General features: G+C 40.2%; 2 protein-coding genes across 2 annotated transcripts in view; both read left to right on the top strand.

Annotated features, from left to right (window-relative positions):
* The first annotated feature begins 993 nt into the window (after window positions 1-993).
* Tsga13 (testis specific 13) lies at window positions 994-13,548 on the top strand. Its single transcript, XM_074057666.1, has 7 exons — window positions 994-1,016; window positions 2,709-2,787; window positions 4,768-4,839; window positions 5,683-5,892; window positions 10,064-10,206; window positions 10,877-11,004; window positions 13,285-13,548. Exons 1-7 carry the CDS (start codon window positions 994-996, stop codon window positions 13,452-13,454), a joined length of 825 nt encoding a protein of 274 aa, XP_073913767.1. The 3' UTR covers window positions 13,455-13,548.
* A 171-nt stretch (window positions 13,549-13,719) lies between these two features.
* Window positions 13,720-19,406, top strand: part of Copg2 (COPI coat complex subunit gamma 2) — a 146,751-nt gene continuing 141,064 nt past the window's right edge. The window contains exons 1-4 of the mRNA XM_020183816.2: window positions 13,720-13,871; window positions 14,919-14,971; window positions 15,753-15,833; window positions 18,307-18,378. Coding sequence (XP_020039405.1) covers window positions 13,835-13,871; window positions 14,919-14,971; window positions 15,753-15,833; window positions 18,307-18,378 — 243 coding nt within the window. The 5' untranslated portion in view covers window positions 13,720-13,834. The remainder of the gene's footprint in view (window positions 13,872-14,918; window positions 14,972-15,752; window positions 15,834-18,306; window positions 18,379-19,406) is intronic.

Raw genomic sequence — 19,406 nt, forward strand, 5'->3', positions numbered from 1 at the left:
ACTTACACTTCCAGAAAAGCTAAAGGTGAAAAAATTATTTCCCCAGGGTTTAATTCAGTCTAGTCACAAACTCTGGACAATCGTCTTTGGAGTTTATGTCTAGATAATCAAACTAGACACAAACCCTAAAAAATCACCTATAAACATGGATATATATCATTAAACCAAATCTATGGTCTTTTTAGTGACTTGCGATGATGGGTCTTACCCATGTTCTACTTCATTTTTAAGGCCTCCATGATGTGATCCCATCCTACTTACCTCTCTTTAGTTCTTACTACTTAAAACAACAACCACTAACCTTCCATGTCTGCTGCTTCATGCGCCATCCTGTAAGGCTCTGCTCAAGTTCTCAAGCTCCTTTTCCTTTGGGAAATCTCTTCTGCTAGCCTCACTGACCTCTCTTTTCTCTAAATGTTGGGTTCCACACCCTCAGACCATTTCTCCCGTTTCTAACTATAAATATCAAAAAGTGTAACAGCATCCTCATCCTTACTTCTCCACACCCTTGGCTACAGTTGAGCATGGTTCTAAGTCAAAAGGGAGCTAAATTAAAAGATGGTAGTTCCCCAGACTCCCCCACTACTGACAAATACCAATTTATCTCATTTCAGATCTTCATGTAGGCAAGTCTCACCATTCTCATGGAATTAGGATGCCTCCTTTGAATCATTTGGTTAATGATTTAACTTTACAGATGAAGAAGTTGAGACCTCCCACATTTAATGATCACTTCCCTCATGGTCAAATACACTTAACTTCTTGAGGGCAAAATCATTATGTTTTGTGCATTTTCTATATGTACAATATCATCTACCAGTCTTCTCTTGTTTTCCACACAGGATCAAGAATGGGGCTTGGCACACGGTGTGTGCTAAGGAAACAATATTTGGATTGAACTGAATCCCTGCAGAATATAACCTATTTAGAAACACTGAATTTGGACTGCAGTGAATGCCTGCCTTGGGTTGGCCCAATTGTCAGTGAACAGCAATGGGTCCAAAGAAGTATGCCAAGTATGTCACCTTGCTTGTTCAACTAAGTTATAAATACCACTTTATACTAACTTACTTTGTAATCCAGAGCACTTTAAACAGTGCTAATCACCAAGTAGACTCTCATTAAATATATTTTCATTGACTGACTCCTTACAGATCAAAAACCAGAGTTGGGTCTGTGTTTCATGCAGAAATTAGAGTAGCTTTACCAACAAGAAAGCATGAGGCTATTCAAGATGAGCACTTTTGGATTGGAGAAGAGCTTTTCAAGTAGTTCTAGGTTTGAACTTGGCCTTGAAGAAGGCTATCTGGGATCCTAGGCTGCCTTTTAGACACCAATGAATCATTTTGAAAAGTGATACAATAAAAGCTATAGGAAAAGATTAATCAAAAATGTACAAACTTTAAAATGTTAAGTTGGGGTGAATTTATTTTGGGCTATCCACAAGGGGTCTCCTATCACTGGGAACCTTTTTTTTTTATTTGTATGTACATACAATGCTTGGGTCATTTCTCCCCCCTTAGGAACTTTTTTTTAAAGTTACTAAGTTATTGGTTGAAGAACCAGATTTTATTTATTTATCTGTGTGTGTGGGGTGGGGGGTGCTGAGGATTGAGCCCAGGGCCTTGTAAATGCTCTACCACTAGCTACAACCCAAGCTTTTAATTGTGGTCCAGCAATAGATAGGAGCTAATTGTCTTTGGGTGGGTTTAATCCTGGATTTAGAGTTGTTTGTGTCATGTTATAGTTAATTGACCTACCAATCACATGGTTTGGCTATTTCTACTTTTCTTATTTTGATCCTTATTCAGCTATCCTCATTTTAAAAAGCGAGAGGGCTAGTTGAGATACTTGCAGAATTCTTCTGCATTTTAGCTACGTTAGTCTCTGATTGGAACTATCATCAAGGAGAAAGAGGGCCGTTTATTTTCAGCATTAGCCCCCAGCATTAGCCCCATTTTACAGATAAGTAGTAAATGGATTTAAAAAGAATGAGTCAGAGAATACAAAATGCCTTATTATTACATATTGCAACTTCTTCCCCTCTTTTCCCCTTCTCCTAAAGTGAACTGGTGTCAGGTTGGGAGTGAGGGGGAAAGTAGGTGAAAGAACCCAGTGAAATATGAAGATATTTGCTATTGATGATATCTTTATTACCCTAGTTCTAGGAAGAGAAATCTTTAGACATGATTAGGAAGAAAAGATAGCCAATAATCCAAGCAAGTTCAACAAGATTGGAAATTTAGTCATGAAGTTCCATAAACCATATTTCTTTTCAAGTATCCATTGACTAATCATTGGCCAATCATTAAGCAAAAGCAGGACCATTTTCATGTGGAGAAAGTGTAGGCGGGTAACAATCAAAATAATAGGTGGTCTATAAGGGTTTTACCTCAAAATAATTTCCTTAGGCAGTCTACTAGGGCGCTTCTTTGAGTGATATAAAACTTTTTTTTTTTAAGAAAGAAACCAATTCATTGGAGTCAGCACATTTCTGAGAGTTCCCACTTGGTTAACCCTTTCCCCTCAGTTCTCTTTTCTCCAGCATGCAGGCTGAATAATGAGCCCTATATTTGCTACACATTCAATTTTATGATCACCTGAACAAGTAACTTTCTAAGTTAGGCTCCTCGACTTAGCTGACGGGTATTGAAAACATGTAGGACTATGAGTCAGCAACACAACTACATGTCCTGCCTCTTTTTCAGGTTACAACATGGTGAACCGAAGACTCCAGAAGCTAACCCAGTTAAGCCTCAGAGTGGAATAATTGATGATGGTGACAAGGTAAGGAAGAGCAGTAGCAAATGTTCACGGGTAATCTTTCATTGGGGTTGCTTAGAGAATCTTACAAATTGGGTCTGTAAACTTCCCATTGGAGAGCAAAAACAAGTTAATACATACAGAACAAGGTTAATTTACCTCACTTTATGGAAGAAAAACAAAAGCATAGGGGGAAAAAAGGAGCAATGAGGACACATCAGTAACAAACAGGGTATAAAACCTAGGAACCAGAAACATATCTTAGGGAGTGTTAAACCTGGATTTAACTAGCCTTTGGGGCTACCTCTTGTAGCAAAATGCCATTGGATATCTTGGTTGTTTCCCTAGGATTATTATATTTGAGCCAGTTTTCCAGACCACTTTTATTTCATCAGCCAGCAGTAATGCAAGTCAACATAACAAAACAACAAACATACTCAATCTGAACAATTTTGTGTGTGTGGTCAGATACTGGAGGCTAATTTGGAATTGAGATCCAATACCTCAGCCAAATTCAGGAGTAGAAACATTTTCTCCAGGGAATTTTCCCTGAAGAATTAATTAAATTTTTAAAAATTAATTTTAAAGAAAACTTTAGGAGAAAAAGTACCTTTCCTCCAAGTAAAATTTTTTAGACTTCTAATAATTATTAATATATCACATACATCATACTTGCAAAGCAGGTTTTTTTCATAATATATTTTTGTTTTGAACAATAAGATTTCAGTTTTCCAAGAGATAATAAAAATTAAATGATCGTGTCTTTGGATTTATTCCATATTTCATCCTATCTTCCCTGAAAGAACGTATGGAGTGACTCTGCTAAGTCTCTTCCCTGTCGTCACCCAAAACTAAGAATTGCCAACTCCTGGCATTTTCCTCCTGCAGCATAATAAGGCTTCATAGTTCTGTCCCATCCTTACTACTTCCCTCCTCCCTCATTGTCTTCTTGCTTTATTCACCTTCTAGTGCAAGTGCCCTTTCTCCTGCACCCACCTCCTTGGGGGTGGCAATCTTTAGAAACACTAATCCAAACACAGGGTTGTGTACTCCTCCCTTTTTTTTTTTTTTTTCTGATTTCTGATTATGCCAAGCCAAAAAAAGGTCATTCAGAACTTTTATCTCCTTGTGTTTTCTCTCTGATTTATCCTTAGACAACCTAGGGCTAAGTGAGTGGGAAGGCAACAGTGCTGGGAACGTGAAGAGGGAGATGGAAGAGGTTTGGCTCCCCTACTGCCAGTTGTGACACTCTCAACCACAAATAAACAACACTGCCACCAGTACAAAGATGCAAAGTAGTAGACAGACGTGATATCGAAATTCAGTATTTTTTGCAATGTCTCTAGAAGAATCATATTTTGCAGAGATGTTAAAAAATGCAAAATGCATTTTACTTTCTCTGAGTGTGTCTGTTCCCAGTTCAGTTTACAGAGTTGTCCTTAGAACCCCTTTACAGCCATAATCCTTAGGTTGGTTGCCCATTTGTAGGTTGCTTTCCTCCTTAGAGATTGTCCTGCTTGTGATTGTCACCTGCACACTCCTGTAGATATGGAAAAGGCAGAGTACGGGGTGTGATTCTATGGGGTGATTTGTCCTAGTCTGACTTTTGAGGCTGTCCTTGTCTATGTCACTTCCCAACAGTCTCACCTGACATTTCCTAAAGGTTGCTACACATTTCCATCTCCAGCTCTCCTTGGGATGTCACAAGACATCCTTGTTCCAGAACTCCAGGGTGCAACACATGAAGCACATGAAGAGTTCTGTCTTCACTTAGTGTCCATTAGAGACTCCTTTTTAGTGAGAATAAGGGGAGGCAAGGAGTGGAATACTGTTTTAGATGCATGCAACTTGAGCCTGGCATGGTGGTATAAGCCTTTATCCTAGCTACTTGGGAGGCTGAGATCTGGAGTGCCTACTTTTCAAGCCCTGAGTTCAAACCCCAGTCCCTCCACAAAAAAAAAGTAGGTGCAACTTGAAACCACTAATTCTGATTATTGTCTTTAGATTTTTGACCCAGTCGGGCAATCAAAATTTGTTCCAGAGAACCGTCGATATTATGCAGACCATCCAGATTTGGTAGGTGAAAAAGCATTCCCCCAAGATGGCTAAGGGCAAGTTTATCTCTAATGCCTCCAAGTCCTCCGCCCCCCCAAACCCCTGCAATTCCAGGACTGGGAGGCAGAGCAGCTCTGGAAATACAATGCCCAAGGCAGCGCTGGGAACTGTGGTGCTGAATTGCGGTGGGGGCGGGGCTGGGAAGAAAGTGGTCCATGTAGCAGATATTTTTTCAGTTGAGAAAACATACTTATAACCAGGGCTCTCCCCCTCTCTAATCCTATTGAGAGAAAAGCGAGTTTAGTGGGACTGCCCCTTCCCCACCCACACCTTAGGTGACGCACTGTGCTTCGTGACTGCTTTTGCTTTCGAACGCTGTGCTTATGAATGCCTGTTAAAGAAGCTGTGCCTGTGGAGAGGTGCTGGTGGGAGGGAAGACACAAATAAAGGAAGCATTGAGCTTCAGTCCCTGGTTTTCTCCTCTGCCTCAGAGACAGGTAGAGAGAGAAGACCAATCAGGTTGAGCCACATAGAAACTTCTCAGTTTGCCCCACTCTGCTGGGCACTCCATTACCCTTTTTTGAAAGGCTTAAATCATCTTGCTCCTGTTACTGTGGAAACCTTTCTGTTGCATTTCTCCAGCCCCTTAGTTTATTGACAGGGAATGACTGCTCTGAGGGAAGGATGGGGACAGGGAGCTTCTAGCAGTTTCAGATGAACAAATTTGGGGGTGGGGTGGGGATTTGTTCAGCCCTTCTCATCCTCTGATGCTGCCCCACAGAGGCAAAAGATTGGTCAACTGATTTGCTGGTGTATTCTCGAGCCAATCTCTTTGCCTCTCTGGAAACCCTTCTATCTGCTCAGGCCCAGTACTATGAACCATTGAAGCCCACTACCCTGCACAAATTGCTGATGCGAAGTAGGCAAATCACCAGCTTCATGTTAAAGCTAACAGAGTATGATCAGGATCTGACCTTATTGATTATGACCAACAACCCACCTCCCTGCTGGATCAACCAAGAAAAGGACGGTGCTCCCAGATACTTCTCCAAGGAGTTACTATTCAAGGTAATGGTCCCAGGGGAGTCTCCTGGCACCCAAAGCATGGACTCAAGAATTAGGAGTTAGCTAACTAAAATGGAGACTGGTACTCAGCAAACAACCTCTTCCTTCTCGTTGCTGGCTTCACAGAACAGAGTCTCAAGGGTCTGGGAAATACTCAGAATAGACCCATGAAACTTCATTGCAGGGAGAAGATGAGGTTTTAGTTGGAAAGTTCTCCTCTTTGGTCAAAGATATTCAGTTTGTAATGAACAAAAGAGAAACTGTCCACTGGCTTTTTAGTTGAGAATAAAGTAGTGAAAGATGACAGGAGACAAGGAATAAGGAACAGCAATGAATATCTAATCAGGTTTCAGGAGAGGGAAAGACAGAATTTACCATCAGAGTAGACAGACAGAACTCTATTATAGTGTAAAGATGTTCAAATCCCATTCAATAAACAGTTGCTGAACATACAGTAAGCTAAGAACCAGTTCATAAAGATGATTATAGGATAGTTGCAATCTTGAAGGAATTGGCAATCCTATAGGAGACCAATAAACAAGACACATAAAAATAATTCCAATATACTAGGATATACATGAATAATCGGAGAATATACAAGATACAGAAATAATGCAGAATAGAGAACAGTATCTCTGCTGGGGAAAAAGGAGTAATCAAGGAGGTGACTCATGACAAAGGAATCGGAGAATGTTCCAATCAGGGAAGTGCGAAGGCAAGGAGACTTGAGACAGTGAGGTGCTTTCAGGGAGATGTAAGAGAGTAAATGGCAGGAGATAAAAGGATGTAATCAAATTTGTGTTTTAGAAAGAGCATTTTGCAGGTTGAAGAAAGGTGCTTTAGTTGTGGAAGAGACAAAACCAAGAAAAACTAGTTGTGATGTTACTATAATAGTCAAGATGAGACATACTGAAGATTCGAACTAAGTCAATAGCAGAGGAAGTTAAGAAAATTGATTTGATATTTAGGAATCAGGATATAAGAAATATGTTGACAGTCTTAAGAGTAGGCCTAATCTAACAGGAAGGAATTAAATGAGATAAGTGAAAGTACAAACAAAAGAATCTAATAGAAATTAGATTCTGGGAACGGAGTATCCCAAGACAGATGAGATAATAAAATATGATGAATTTGGAATTAGTGTTTCTTTAGTTGCTACCTGGATGGCAGTGACAGATTCCTCTTCAAGTGGAAGATAAAATGCCAGTATCTGATGGTTATCTTCCTACAAAGGAATTAATGAATTTATTGTCCGGGGTCTCTTGGATCTCAGAAATTGTGCCTTTTGAAAGTGAGCTCAGCAGTTGTGTCTCATGGTACTAGATGTAATATGCACCAAGAAAGAAAGAAAGGCCAGGCCAGGACTTTTATGCTTAGCACAGAGAAGGAAAATACTTAGTTAACTTGTAACCTGGGTGCAAGGAGAGCTTTCTTCAAAGAGCTTGCACTTGGCAGGCCCTCAAGGTCAGGAGTAGGACCTGATCATACCTGTGAGCATATTGTTGTAACGGTTTAATTCATGGACAGAGTTACAGCTCTCTCTTGATAAAGACTAGAATGCATAATATCTACTATGGCTCTTCATTCATGCTACATCCCTTCTTCCCTTTTTGGGAAGCACAATTTCTGGTGAACCTAGGATTGTACACAAGAAAAGCAGAGTGTGCATAAGAAGAGTGTGGGTTCTAGTAGGCAAACAGTGGAATGCACAGATGTGGCTATCACAGTAACAGGGTCCCACAATCCATTAAAGTGAAACTGGCTCTGCTACGTCTCCTAAAAAAAGGAAGAGGACTTATTTTATATAATCTGACCCCATCTTATACTCCTAGCATGGACCAGAGAGAGGATACCAGCCCCAGTGAAGCAAAATTCATAGGCTGGTTAGTGTCCTGTGGAGTACATTGGTACTTACAAACCAAAACAGTACTAAAAAGAAAACAAAACCGCAGGACACTGGTAGCTCACACCTATAATCCTAACTACTTGGTAGGCAGAGATCAGGAGGATTGCAGTTTGAAGCCAGCCCGGGCAAATAGTTCTTGAGAACCCTATCTTGAAAGTAACCAACACAAAAAAGGGCTGGTAGAGAGTCTCAAGTGGTAGAGCACTTGCCTAGCAAGTGTGAAGCTCTGAGTTGGAGCCTCGTACCAACCCCTAAACTCCCTGAGCTAATCAGATTCTTGCTTCCAGGGACCTAAATGGGGAAATGAAAAAGATTAAGGAAATAGGAATTAAAGTTAGAAGGGCACATAAGTGAGATGATAAAAGAATCAAACCAGGAATAAGAAAGAGTAATAGAGGGAGTGAATTTGATTCAAGTACATTATATGCATGTATGGAAATATCACAATGAAAACCCTTTATATAATTAATATACCCTAACAAAAAAAAGAGAGAAAAAATAATTAAACCATGAGGAATAAGGATAGTGTAGGGGCCATGAAAGTAGAGGATGGGTAGGTTGAAGTTATAGAGGAGAGAGATGAGGAAGAGGGAAGTGGAAAAAGAGAAAGAGAAAGAGAGAGAGAGAGAGAGAGAGAGAGAGAGAGAGAGAGAGAGAGAGAGAAAGGAGAGAGAAAGGGAAGGAGAGAAGGTCAAGAGGGAGAGAGAGAGGAAGGAAGCAGGAGAGGCACATTAGTAATATGTTAAGATCAAGACAAGATGGTGGTCCTTAGCCAGTGCCATCTTAGATTTGAAATAACTTTTCAGTTCCTGTTCTTCTGCTATGAGGTCCATTTTGCTAAGGTTTCTTCTCTTTTTATGGCTAGGGTCATTAGCTATGTCTTAGTTTCTAGATACATGTGCTCTTTCATTAAGACACCTATTAATTAGGTAACTTGAACAGATTCCTGTTTTTTAAAACTAGACAGATTGAGAACAAGTTCAGAATTAAAAAGGCATAGTTCAGCAGCAGCAAGTATTTTTCAAAGGCTTTAAAATTCTGAAAGAAAAAGCTCAATATATGAATTGATAGTTTGCTCATTCATTCATTCAACAAATACTTAATGGGTACCTACTATGTGCCAGACTCTATTAAGGGGTTCTAGGAGCATACCAGTGACTAAGTCAAAATCTTGGCTTAAATGAAGTTTAGGTAGCAAGATTAGACAGACCATAGCAAATAAATGATCACACAGAATGTATAATGTGGCAGGTGCCATGACAAAGCAGGATAAAGGGGTGGAATGGATGGCATGTGAGTGACAGTTTTAGACAGTGTGGTTAGGAATGCTCTCTGCAGAGGTAAAGATTTTGAATAAACACTTGAATGGGGACAGGGATGTACCATGTAAGTACTGCGCCTGGCAAACAGTTTTCATTTCAGATTGCCACATATTAGGAAAAACATAAATTGTAACTGTCTCAAATGAGGTAAATCAGGAGAATAAGGGCACTCAAAGCCATGCCACATGAAGAAAAGTTCAAGGTATCCGCAATGTTTAGCCAGGAAGAGATAGAGCCTAGGGGAAAATTATGGATTTCTTCAAATTTTTTGAGGTCTCTGTGGAAGAGGCACTAGATTTTTCTTGGGAAAAAAAAAGGTACAGGGAAATAGCTATTGGTTAATCAAAGATGAAATTGATATTTTCGTTTTAGGTATGGGAAGAATTATTTCTTCAAAGTGAAGTTCTGGAGGGCATATTAGTATCAGATGGTCAGATTGGCTAACTTTAAGATTCTGAAAGTCTGTGATTCTATCACCTTTAGGAATGATAAAATTATGACCTCACAAATCCTATTCTGTAGCCTTTTCACTGCAGACAGAGAAAAGAATGGGATAAGGCAGCTATCTCCAATAAAGGAAGGTAGAGGTCCATGGATCTGTTTCCCAATTTATTAACAAATATTTGGTTCCCCAAGCAATTCACTGATTGAATCATTCCCCAGACTGCCATAACTTCCTCTGCCTTTCACTTCCGAGGGCCAGTAACTGGCAAATTCAATTAACTGACCAAACTTTGGACAAGTCATCTGGCAATGAAGCAAATAAATATTAACTCACACAGGGAACTGCTTCCTTGGGTTTAGATGTCTAAGATTCACTTTCCTCCCTGAGAGGTTTTTTGTTTTTCCATCATGTTAGAGGACATGTAATTTAGTTCAGGAACTCAGTTCAGTCTTTAATCCCAAGGAACTCAGCTTGCTTCCTCATTTACTCTTCTCCCCTCTGCCACAGGAAATCCACCATCAGCATAAACCCACCCAGAACTTCTGCCTGCCCCTGATGCCCCAGAAAAAGAAATGCAAGTCTGGGCCGAAACCAATCTTCTCTGTGAACCTGTTGGATGATCCTACGTCCAAGCAAGAACAATGGTTTAGGTAAAGTCCTGGCTCTTGTATCATTTTCTTTCCCATCTTTTCTTTATTCATGTCACTGTCTCTGTTCAATACAACTTAACAATCACAAAAGGAGACCCAAAGAGGATTGCATGGGTGCGATGAGAATGCTTTTCCACATATATTTGCTTGTAGGGAACACGTCCAACTGTGTAATATTCGACAGTTTCCTTATATGATCTTCAACCTCATTTACATGCTAATGAAAGAGATACAGCAATGCCAAACTAATGTTTTCCACTGAGAATGAATTCAAGAATGAAAGGAAGTGCTGTATTCTAAGCTCTGTGTTTTAAGGAACAGGATAAAAGTGTGTCCTCAGTGCCAGTTAAAGACTAGTATAGGAACAAATGCTATGAGAAGACAGACAAAAGAAGTTTTATTTGAAACTAGTTATTGGAGCAACCTTTATCTAGTTTGGAGAAGTGAGGAGATTCTGGAGTATCTCAAAGGGTTGCAACACTATGGTCTAAAAACATCCCTTGTCATTGAACAATAGCCCCACTCTGGACCAATCAACAGCTTCTTGTCATTGTCCCTTCTTCTCCCTTGAAATCTTTGAGGATGTAATTGACTTTAAGGTGATTGGTGCCATTAATTCCCTGCCCCAGGATCTACTAAAGTGAACTGGGTATTTGTTGTTGTTGTTAAGGTTTTCCACTGACAATGACTTCAAGAGTGAAGGGAAGTACTCGAAAATCTATGCTTTGAGGAAACAGAAAAAAATGTACCCTCAGCTCATCTTTGCCCCAGTTTGTACAAGAGATAAGAGGAAGGATGGTAAGCTCTTTTTTTTTTTTTCAACACTATGTTTTATTGGTCTGAGATGTGGGCTGTGGAAGTAGAGTCTGTGGGGATTAGAGAGACAAGCACATTGGCATCTCTCATGGGAGATCTGGACGCTATTTTTCCTTGTAGTAGAGAAGTTAAGGACTAACAGAAGTTCAGGTGGTGCTAGGCTGTTTAAATCCTCTAATTTCAAGAAAGCACTAGCATAGTGTTTCCCAAACTACATCACCTATCACTTTCATAGTTTTTACCATAGTGACATATTGTTTGCTGTATTACTTATTTGACATTTTTCTTTAAAATGATATAAAAATACTTATCCTAAATAATACTACATTAGATATAATGGTTTTGGCATATAAATATAAAAATTTTTAAATGTTTTTGCATATCATACTTTGAGGAAAACTGCTTTAGAAGGGCTAAAGGTTAAGTCTGTGAGTCTCAGAGGGCTATAAATCTCTTTGGTACTGGGGTAGGAGATAGGGTGGAGGAAGTTTGGGATAAGGTTGTATGGAAAAGGGTATTAATAAGAATGCTCCTCTATATTGTCTGTCACTTAACAACACTTCTGGAGTACATACTAAGTGTTGGACACTTCCAAACACCAGTGATAGCATTTACAATATGTGAGACAGGTGGACTAAACCATGAAGGGCATTGTACATTGAAACTGAACATTTCAGAGCACTGAATACACAAGTGTGCAATAGGCATGTAATTGATGGGCCCTTGGACTTTACCAACTATTGCTTCAGGGTAGGGTAGCCATGTCTCCAAAGGTGTGAGTTATATTGTATCATCCCTTAACTGGCTTCTTCAGGCTTCTCTGCTCCAACTATTCCTATTTGCTACTTCACCTACCCACCACCCATCTACTGCCTCTCTTTAACTCCCCATACCCAACTAAAACCAACCTGTGGTATGAAACAAAACTTGAGAGATGTAGAAAAAAGTTGAGGAACAGCAGAGAGTGGTTTATCTTGCTTTAAAAGGGACCACTCAGGCTCAGCCACATCCCAACCTCAGTTTCCTTCCTGTTACCCAGTCTTGGGAATCTTTAGGTTTATTGACATCATTTCTGCCTAGTTCCCAATATCCTTGACCCAAGGAAGGGAAAGAGGTCCCTTCTTCCCCAAAGCCTGTTTATTTCCAATCCCAGAACAAATAAGTGCAAACACCTATTTCTTTCAAGAGAAACTCTATCTGGAAAGTATAGGTTGAACTTTATAAGCCAGATAAGGCAAATATAATAATTAACACTGTGTATTTAGTCAATTTGGAGTTAACTCTTAAATGATCCCATTATTAAGACTGAGGAACATTATTCATCCGAAATCCACATTATGGGGGAAAGAAATTCTCTAGGATCTAGAACTAACCTAGATTAGAATTTCTCTAATTTTGTAAGAGCACAGTCCTTCACAAGATGTGCTTGATTTACATTTATAAGGAGAACTATTAGGTGTCTGCCGTATCTATTGAGATTTATGGTTCCTTTGCAATTTCCCTTAAGAAAAAGGAGTGAATGCTTAGTTCACTTTTGTACCTAAAGCGCTGATTATGTTGCATTTCCTAAACAAAGACAAATCTGACAGGGAGTTGAACTAGTGTTTCCACTTTAAGCAAAAGAGACATCTCCTCTCCTCAGTACTACCCTGTGTTTCCCAGGCATCCAAATAAAGATGACACCAACAACGATTTGGATAGAAGTTGTGAAGGCTGGGTCGGAGGCTGTCCAACAGGCCAACCACAGAACTGAGATGACAGTAGTAGGGATAAGGGAACAGATTCAAGGGACATTTACAAGGCAAAATGTATCCCTAAAATGGGGATGGGTGGGAGTAAGAAGATCCCACAATGGAGGCTACCAGGCAGAGGTTAACAGAGAATCTAGATAAAGTGCTGCCACTGAAGCCAAAGGCAGAAAAAGCTTGCTAACCACACTCTCTGACAAGAAAACAAACCAGCACACACTTTTAGCAAAGGCTCAGAGGCACGTGAATATATGAGTGTACGTTAACTTAGTTACCTAAGCGTCAACGTGGTGGCAGATGGACTCAGTTGAAAAGGGTTGGACTAAGCAAGGAAGACTAAACTGGCAGTTTAGCTTGGATGAAGGGAAGGAATCCAGAACTATAAAAAGACTGGGAACGCAGTACGCGGTGAGAGTAAAGACCGGCTCTCTGGTCCCTCCACCTCTCCCACTAAGTCCCTTTCTAGAACTTTTGGAAATACATATTCATCAAGGTGTCTTGTGCTTTGTCGCAGTTTTCAAGAAGTCAGAGAATGAAATGCCAACTTCCCAGGTGCGTTGGGAACCACTCATACTTTCATCGCTTCTGCAAGAGAAGCCCACCAGAAGCGCGCCCGGGGAAAACGCCTTCCGCAACGGAAGGGCTCAGCAGTGGATTATCAAAAATGCCATTGTCACTAAGTGAGAACAAACCCATCAGACCTCTCGCCTTGCTCTCCAGGGACTGAGGGGCCTGCAGAAATCACCCATCAAATAAAACCACATTGTTGCTGCTGCCACCACAGGCCTGGGCTGCCAGGCGCGGGCGGGTGGGCGTGGCGAACCCGGGGGCAGCACTGGCCCCGCCCCCTGTGCGGTGGGGGGGGGAGGAGCAGAGGGCGTGTCTGCGTCCCCAGGGGGCGAGGGCGGCCGCGCTGGTCCGGGAGGGCGGGCCTTGGCCCCGAGTGACGGCCCGGCGGCCCAACCGGCGCGAGAGCATGGGGCCGGCCTTCCTGCAGCCTCTTCCGCTTGCCGGCGGCGCCTGGGACGGTTGCGGTGGTTCTGGGCGCTGGGAAGTCGTCCAAGATGATTAAAAAATTCGACAAGAAGGACGAGGAGTCTGGTACGCGCGGGGCTTCTGACGCCACCCTCAGCCGCGGGGATCCCCTTCCCTCACCCGCCGTCACCTGCTTTCCGGGATGGCGGGGCTGGGGGCGTGGGCGCCGCCGTGCGAGGGGCCGTCCGCTCCAGCCGGGGGCTTGCCTGTAGCCCCTCCCCCGGCGCCGGGGCCTCCCCTCGGGCCGCGAGTTCCCGGCCTCACGCGGGCGCCGCCTCGGGCTGCTCGGCGGCTCCGCCCCAGCCCGGTACCCGTCCCCGCCCCGCCCCCGCCCCTCCGGAGCCCCTCGGAGCCACCTCCCCGCGGGCCCCTGGCAGGGGGCGGAGTGCGAGCGCAAGTGCAGTCTGCGAGCGTGCTGTGGGTTAGGCCCTGAGTGGGGACCCCGAGTTGCTCTCGTGGCTGGGGTCGTCCCCGCAGTGCGTGCGTGTGCGCGTGGGAACATGCAGGTGCCTCTGCCTTCCAGTTTTCCTGATGGCCCTGACTGTCCTGTCCTCAGGGGCCAAGACTCAATTCAGGCATCCAGAAATGACTTTGCGTCTTCATACCCATCTGTGGTCCAGCGCAAATGGGCAAGATGCCAGGCCACGTAAAAAAACAAAAACCCTCAGTTTTAGCTGCTCTCACAAAGTGTGGTAGAGGGTTGGTTAATGAACCTTCATGACCCCCTAAGTGATTCTCAGGGAAGCTTCATTTCTGCCTCTTACTGTTAGAAAAACAGAGGGCTTGATTTTAGGGACAGCAAAGTGCCCTATCATAATCTCATTTTGGTTGTTGGGGAAATAACACGTTTGTAACACTTATGGGGTTTATTAAAAAATAAAAGGCAGAATAAAGACACTCATTTTGGGCAAGGTTTCTGCAAAAGAGAAGTCCAAATTCTCAGTATGGAAATGATAGGACATCTACCAGAATCAAAATGATTGGAAATTCAGTTTATATGCATGTTAGTAATGATTATCAACAAATGATCACTTTTCCCGAAAATTCAGTACCCTGCTCCAGGTAATAAACTCCAGGGCAACTACTGAGGGCCTTCTTTTATTTCTGCTGTAGGTAGTGGTTCCAATCCTTTCCAACATCTGGAGAAGAGTGCTGTCTTACAGGAGGTATGACTTGGAAGTATATTGTGCTTTTCTGTTCTGTTCTAGTTTAGAATGATGGGCAGAGAACCTCTGGGATACTATGATCAAGACATCCAAAATAAGAATTAAGGAATGCTGGCACTGCTATGGGGAGATGGAGACGTTGAGAATCACTCTCCCTAGATTTGAGCAAAACTCTAAATTCATTTTGAAGAATTTAACTGAGTTCAGAGAATATGGACTTGAGGGAAAAGGAAGAGGGTTTCTCACAGGAGAATCTAGAGCTTATGGAACTACAAAGACGTGGTGTTAAGGATTTTATTTTTATTTTTTATTAGCATATTATGGTTATACAGGGGGGATTTGTTGTGATATTTACATAAGTGCTTATAATATATCTTAGATTCACCCCCTCCATGTTTCTCCTTTATCTCCCTTCTTCCCTGCATTAAGGATTTTAAATAAAATATCAGAAGAGGTGTTAAGTTCAGGGGTATTGGAAGAAGTTACAGATATGAAACTCATTGTGTTCATATGGTGTTGATAAATATTGTAACTCTTAACAGATAAAGCCCTTAAGGTTGAAGTAGTTGACCTAAGAAAATGAGTTAGAGATTATGAACTAGAAAATCAAGGCCACATCTAATAATTTATCATGTGCCATAGAAAATTGAGAGCTATAGACAGCTAATGCTATTTGGATATTTCATTAAAGTGGTCTGTATTATAATTGATTTGTGGTAATCTGTGCTAGAAAAGATAGAAATTACACTATATTTAACATAATTTTTCTACATTTCCATAGGCTCGTCTATTCAATGAAACGCCCATCAATCCAAGAAGATGTTTGCATATTCTTACAAAGATTCTTTACTTACTGAACCAGGTAAATTATTTTGACTTTACTTAGATTTGTGCCCTAGCATAGAAATATATAACCTGCAATGAAGTACTTTCTGGAAAGCATAATTTTTTAAAATTTACCTAATTTTAAAGTCCACAATGTTTGACTAATATATTAAACATGTAAAACTTCTGGAGCTCAAGGACTGCAATGTATTTTTTATTTTCATGAGTTAAGCTAGCTAACCACATAGTAGATGCTCAATAAATACGTTGCTTTGAATTTAACAATTACTAGTTAGAACATATCATTTACATGTCTTTAGAGGTCTTTATGTACCTCTGGAAATACACTGCAAGGGCAAACAAACTTCAGATATTCAGTCTTTTTTTGTGTGTATAATAATGATATTTTAAAGATGTGATCAATATTCAGATTTTATATTATCATCCTTATTCTAGTATTACTGGCAACCTGATTCTGGGCAAATAATTTAACTATTATGTACCTTAATGTTGTCTTCTATAAATGGAATTATGATAACACCTGTTTTATAAAATTGCAGTGATTACATGAGATAGTAATATTAAGCATTGAGAATAGTGCATGATGCATAATACACATTCAGGAATGGTGTTTATTCAGTTACTTAGCAAATTTTATGGCTGCTGTGTCTTAGGTACTGTTCTATGTACTGGAAATACAAGCAGACAAAACCAAAAAAATTATTTGTAATTGTAGAATATAGATTCTGTGTCCTATTGTAATTGATTTATTTTTGCTTATGTTTTTTGCTTCAGACCTCATGAACTATATAGAACCATAGAAAATGTGTTTTTGTTTTATAGATCATATATTTACATATACATATATGCATATATATATACCATAGGCTTCAGGTGGCTTACATATGATGCTAAGAATACTATAGTTTCCAATTTGAATTCTAAGAGAATATTTTGTCTTTTTTGTTTTGTGACTGAAGACCTCATCCAGGGATTTAACAAAGTTTTGTTTACAAGTGGAGACTGAACAGCAAGCTTATAATTTTAAATAAAATATATCTGCTCACAAACAGCATAACACCTTGTGGCAGCATATTAGAAACATGCAAACCAAAGTCAGTTTATCTTTCTATTGCATACATTTTGTCCAAATTGACTAAATCCATGATATAAACAGGATTTTCAGTAGTTAAAGTTATCCAGAGTAGCACATACTTTTATGTTGGCCAATACCTCTTTCATGTGGTAACTCATGTTGAAACACTATCTTGATAAGGAAATTTTCAAGCACAGCATAATCACAATTAACTACATAAACAGGTTTGAGAACATTTTATTTCTTTTCCTAGTTCTTGGTAGAGCGTTATGGAAAATTACTTTTCAGTTTTATTAGAGTTGACAGAGCCATATATTCTCTGCGTTTCAAGTCAAAAGGTAGAGACTTAAGATTTTCCAGTATAACCAAAAAGTTCATGAGCTTCTAAATATTCAGTAAATATGACAGAAAAAGGGCAGTCTCTTGCTGATGAGCAAGTCAGGCACTCTGATTAAAGTAATTGTAAACTCTTGTTATATTTTGTCTTTAATCCTAAACATTCAACATTTTATATAAAAATTTATTTCTATACATTTTGTACCCATGGCAAATAGATTGAAGACGAATTGTGTTTTATGTGAAGTCTGAAGCTCTGAAAAGAGATTGTGCCTGACATGTTACATAGGATTGCTTTTTAATGAAGAAATTAAATATTGAAATGGTAATATTTTAGGTAGTCTGTGATCTGAAATGTTTTGAATATTAGTGAGATAGGTTGTCTAACACCTTGCTATTCACAAACTGTGAGCAAGCATTGGCATCACTGGGAGCCAGTTAGAGATGCAAAACCTCAGGCTCCTTCAGGATTCCCCTGGGACAAAGTCCAGGCATGCTGTGTGAAGCTCAGGTCCAAGTTCTGTTTGTAAGGATTTGGGCCAGGGTCTTGGGATCTGTAGCGGCTCTCAAGTCTTCTTAATTAATGAGATGAATCTGGGCTCTCCTTTGCTTGGACTTTGTTTTACTCCATTTTCTATAATTCTTCATAGATAGTACTTTACAATCATATTTACTATGCTCCTATGATAGCTCAGGTATTGTGCTGGGCATTAGAAATGTATAAGGTACAGCCTCTGCTGCAGTAGTAACGTCCTGCTCTGATTAGAAACTACTTGCTGTCATAGTCTGTCTTGTTGTAAATCTTTGTTGAGGAAAATATAAACAGTTTTCTGCTAAAAGCTGAGAGACCACTATTCTAGAATTTTTAAGTGTATTGTGTGATACTGAATTATTTTAAACAAGAAGTGGATAAATGGCTGTGCAGGTTTTTAAAATCGAAAGCCTGAAAACCCACCAAGAGGCAGAATTTTTACAAAGAAACTTTCTTACTGAATTTTAAAAGATTTTTCCAGAAGTAAAGAGATAATTTTTAATACCTATATTTTAAAGTTTTAAAAACTGTCTTAACTTTTCCTAGGGTGAACACTTTGGAACTATGGAAGCTACAGAAGCCTTCTTTGCAATGACTCGATTGTTTCAATCTAATGATGTGAGTCTTTTAAAATTCTTTTAGGATGAAAAAACTCCTTTTATTTATTTTTTGAGGGAATTTAGAATGTTTCAAATTAGAGATGGTTGCTTGAAATGTTTAAAATTCCTTAAAAATTGTTTATCTTTATAAAATTTATAAATGCTCATTAAGAACATGTGAACGTGAAAGAACTAAAGTATGTAGTAGAAAGCTGTTGCTGTACAAATTTATCCTGCAGTTATAAAAATGGTTAAGACCTAGCATCTGCCTTGCACTACAAAGATGGATTGGTACAGAAGTCAGTGCACATAGCGACCACATCTGTCAGTTCTTAGTCAAGTTTCTGGTGAGTCTGGGGTTGTTGTTGGTCAGGAGGACTGGCAGTTGAGAAGAAGAATTGAACGTAGAATGGGGATGGGAACATAGAATAGGGAAAAAGAACGAGGACAAACTAAATCTGTCAGTCCCTCTTACAACTGCTTCTCGTTACCCTAGATCACCCTAACCTTCAGAGTATAATGGCTGATGCTTTTCTTCTGTCTTCTGACTATGGCATATGTTTCTCTTCTGCCCAATTCTACCATAGAAGCATACAGGGAGGGGGATTCTGGGATATATGTTTCAATATTTCACGTTAACATAAATTGGCCAAATCTTGCAGTTCTTTTCATAAGTATTGCATATCAGCACAGGCCACATTTTACAGTCCCAAGACTGGAATTTGAGTCTGGCCATGTGTCTAGATAATGAGACATTTTAGGAATAGTTCCTCAGGAAGATCATGAGTCACTTGTATGGCAGCTGTCTCAGGGGAGGCCTTTATATACTCTTCAGGCAAAGGGAGATTAATTTCCTAAGACACAGGATGAAAGATTGCTTATATTGGCAGAAGATATTTGGCAGAATTTAGGAGTTCCAGGTACTCAGCTTCATTAGAATCTGCCCCTGTGTGCCCATCTCAATTTCCAGGGTCACCCTTGCCAGTTAAAGTCCTAATTTTAACATAAGATGCCCTGCAAGGGTGTGAATTGAATTTGCATTGTAAT

Source organism: Castor canadensis, chromosome 2 (genome assembly GCF_047511655.1).
Source record: "Castor canadensis chromosome 2, mCasCan1.hap1v2, whole genome shotgun sequence".
NCBI classification, from domain to species: Eukaryota; Metazoa; Chordata; class Mammalia; order Rodentia; family Castoridae; genus Castor; species Castor canadensis.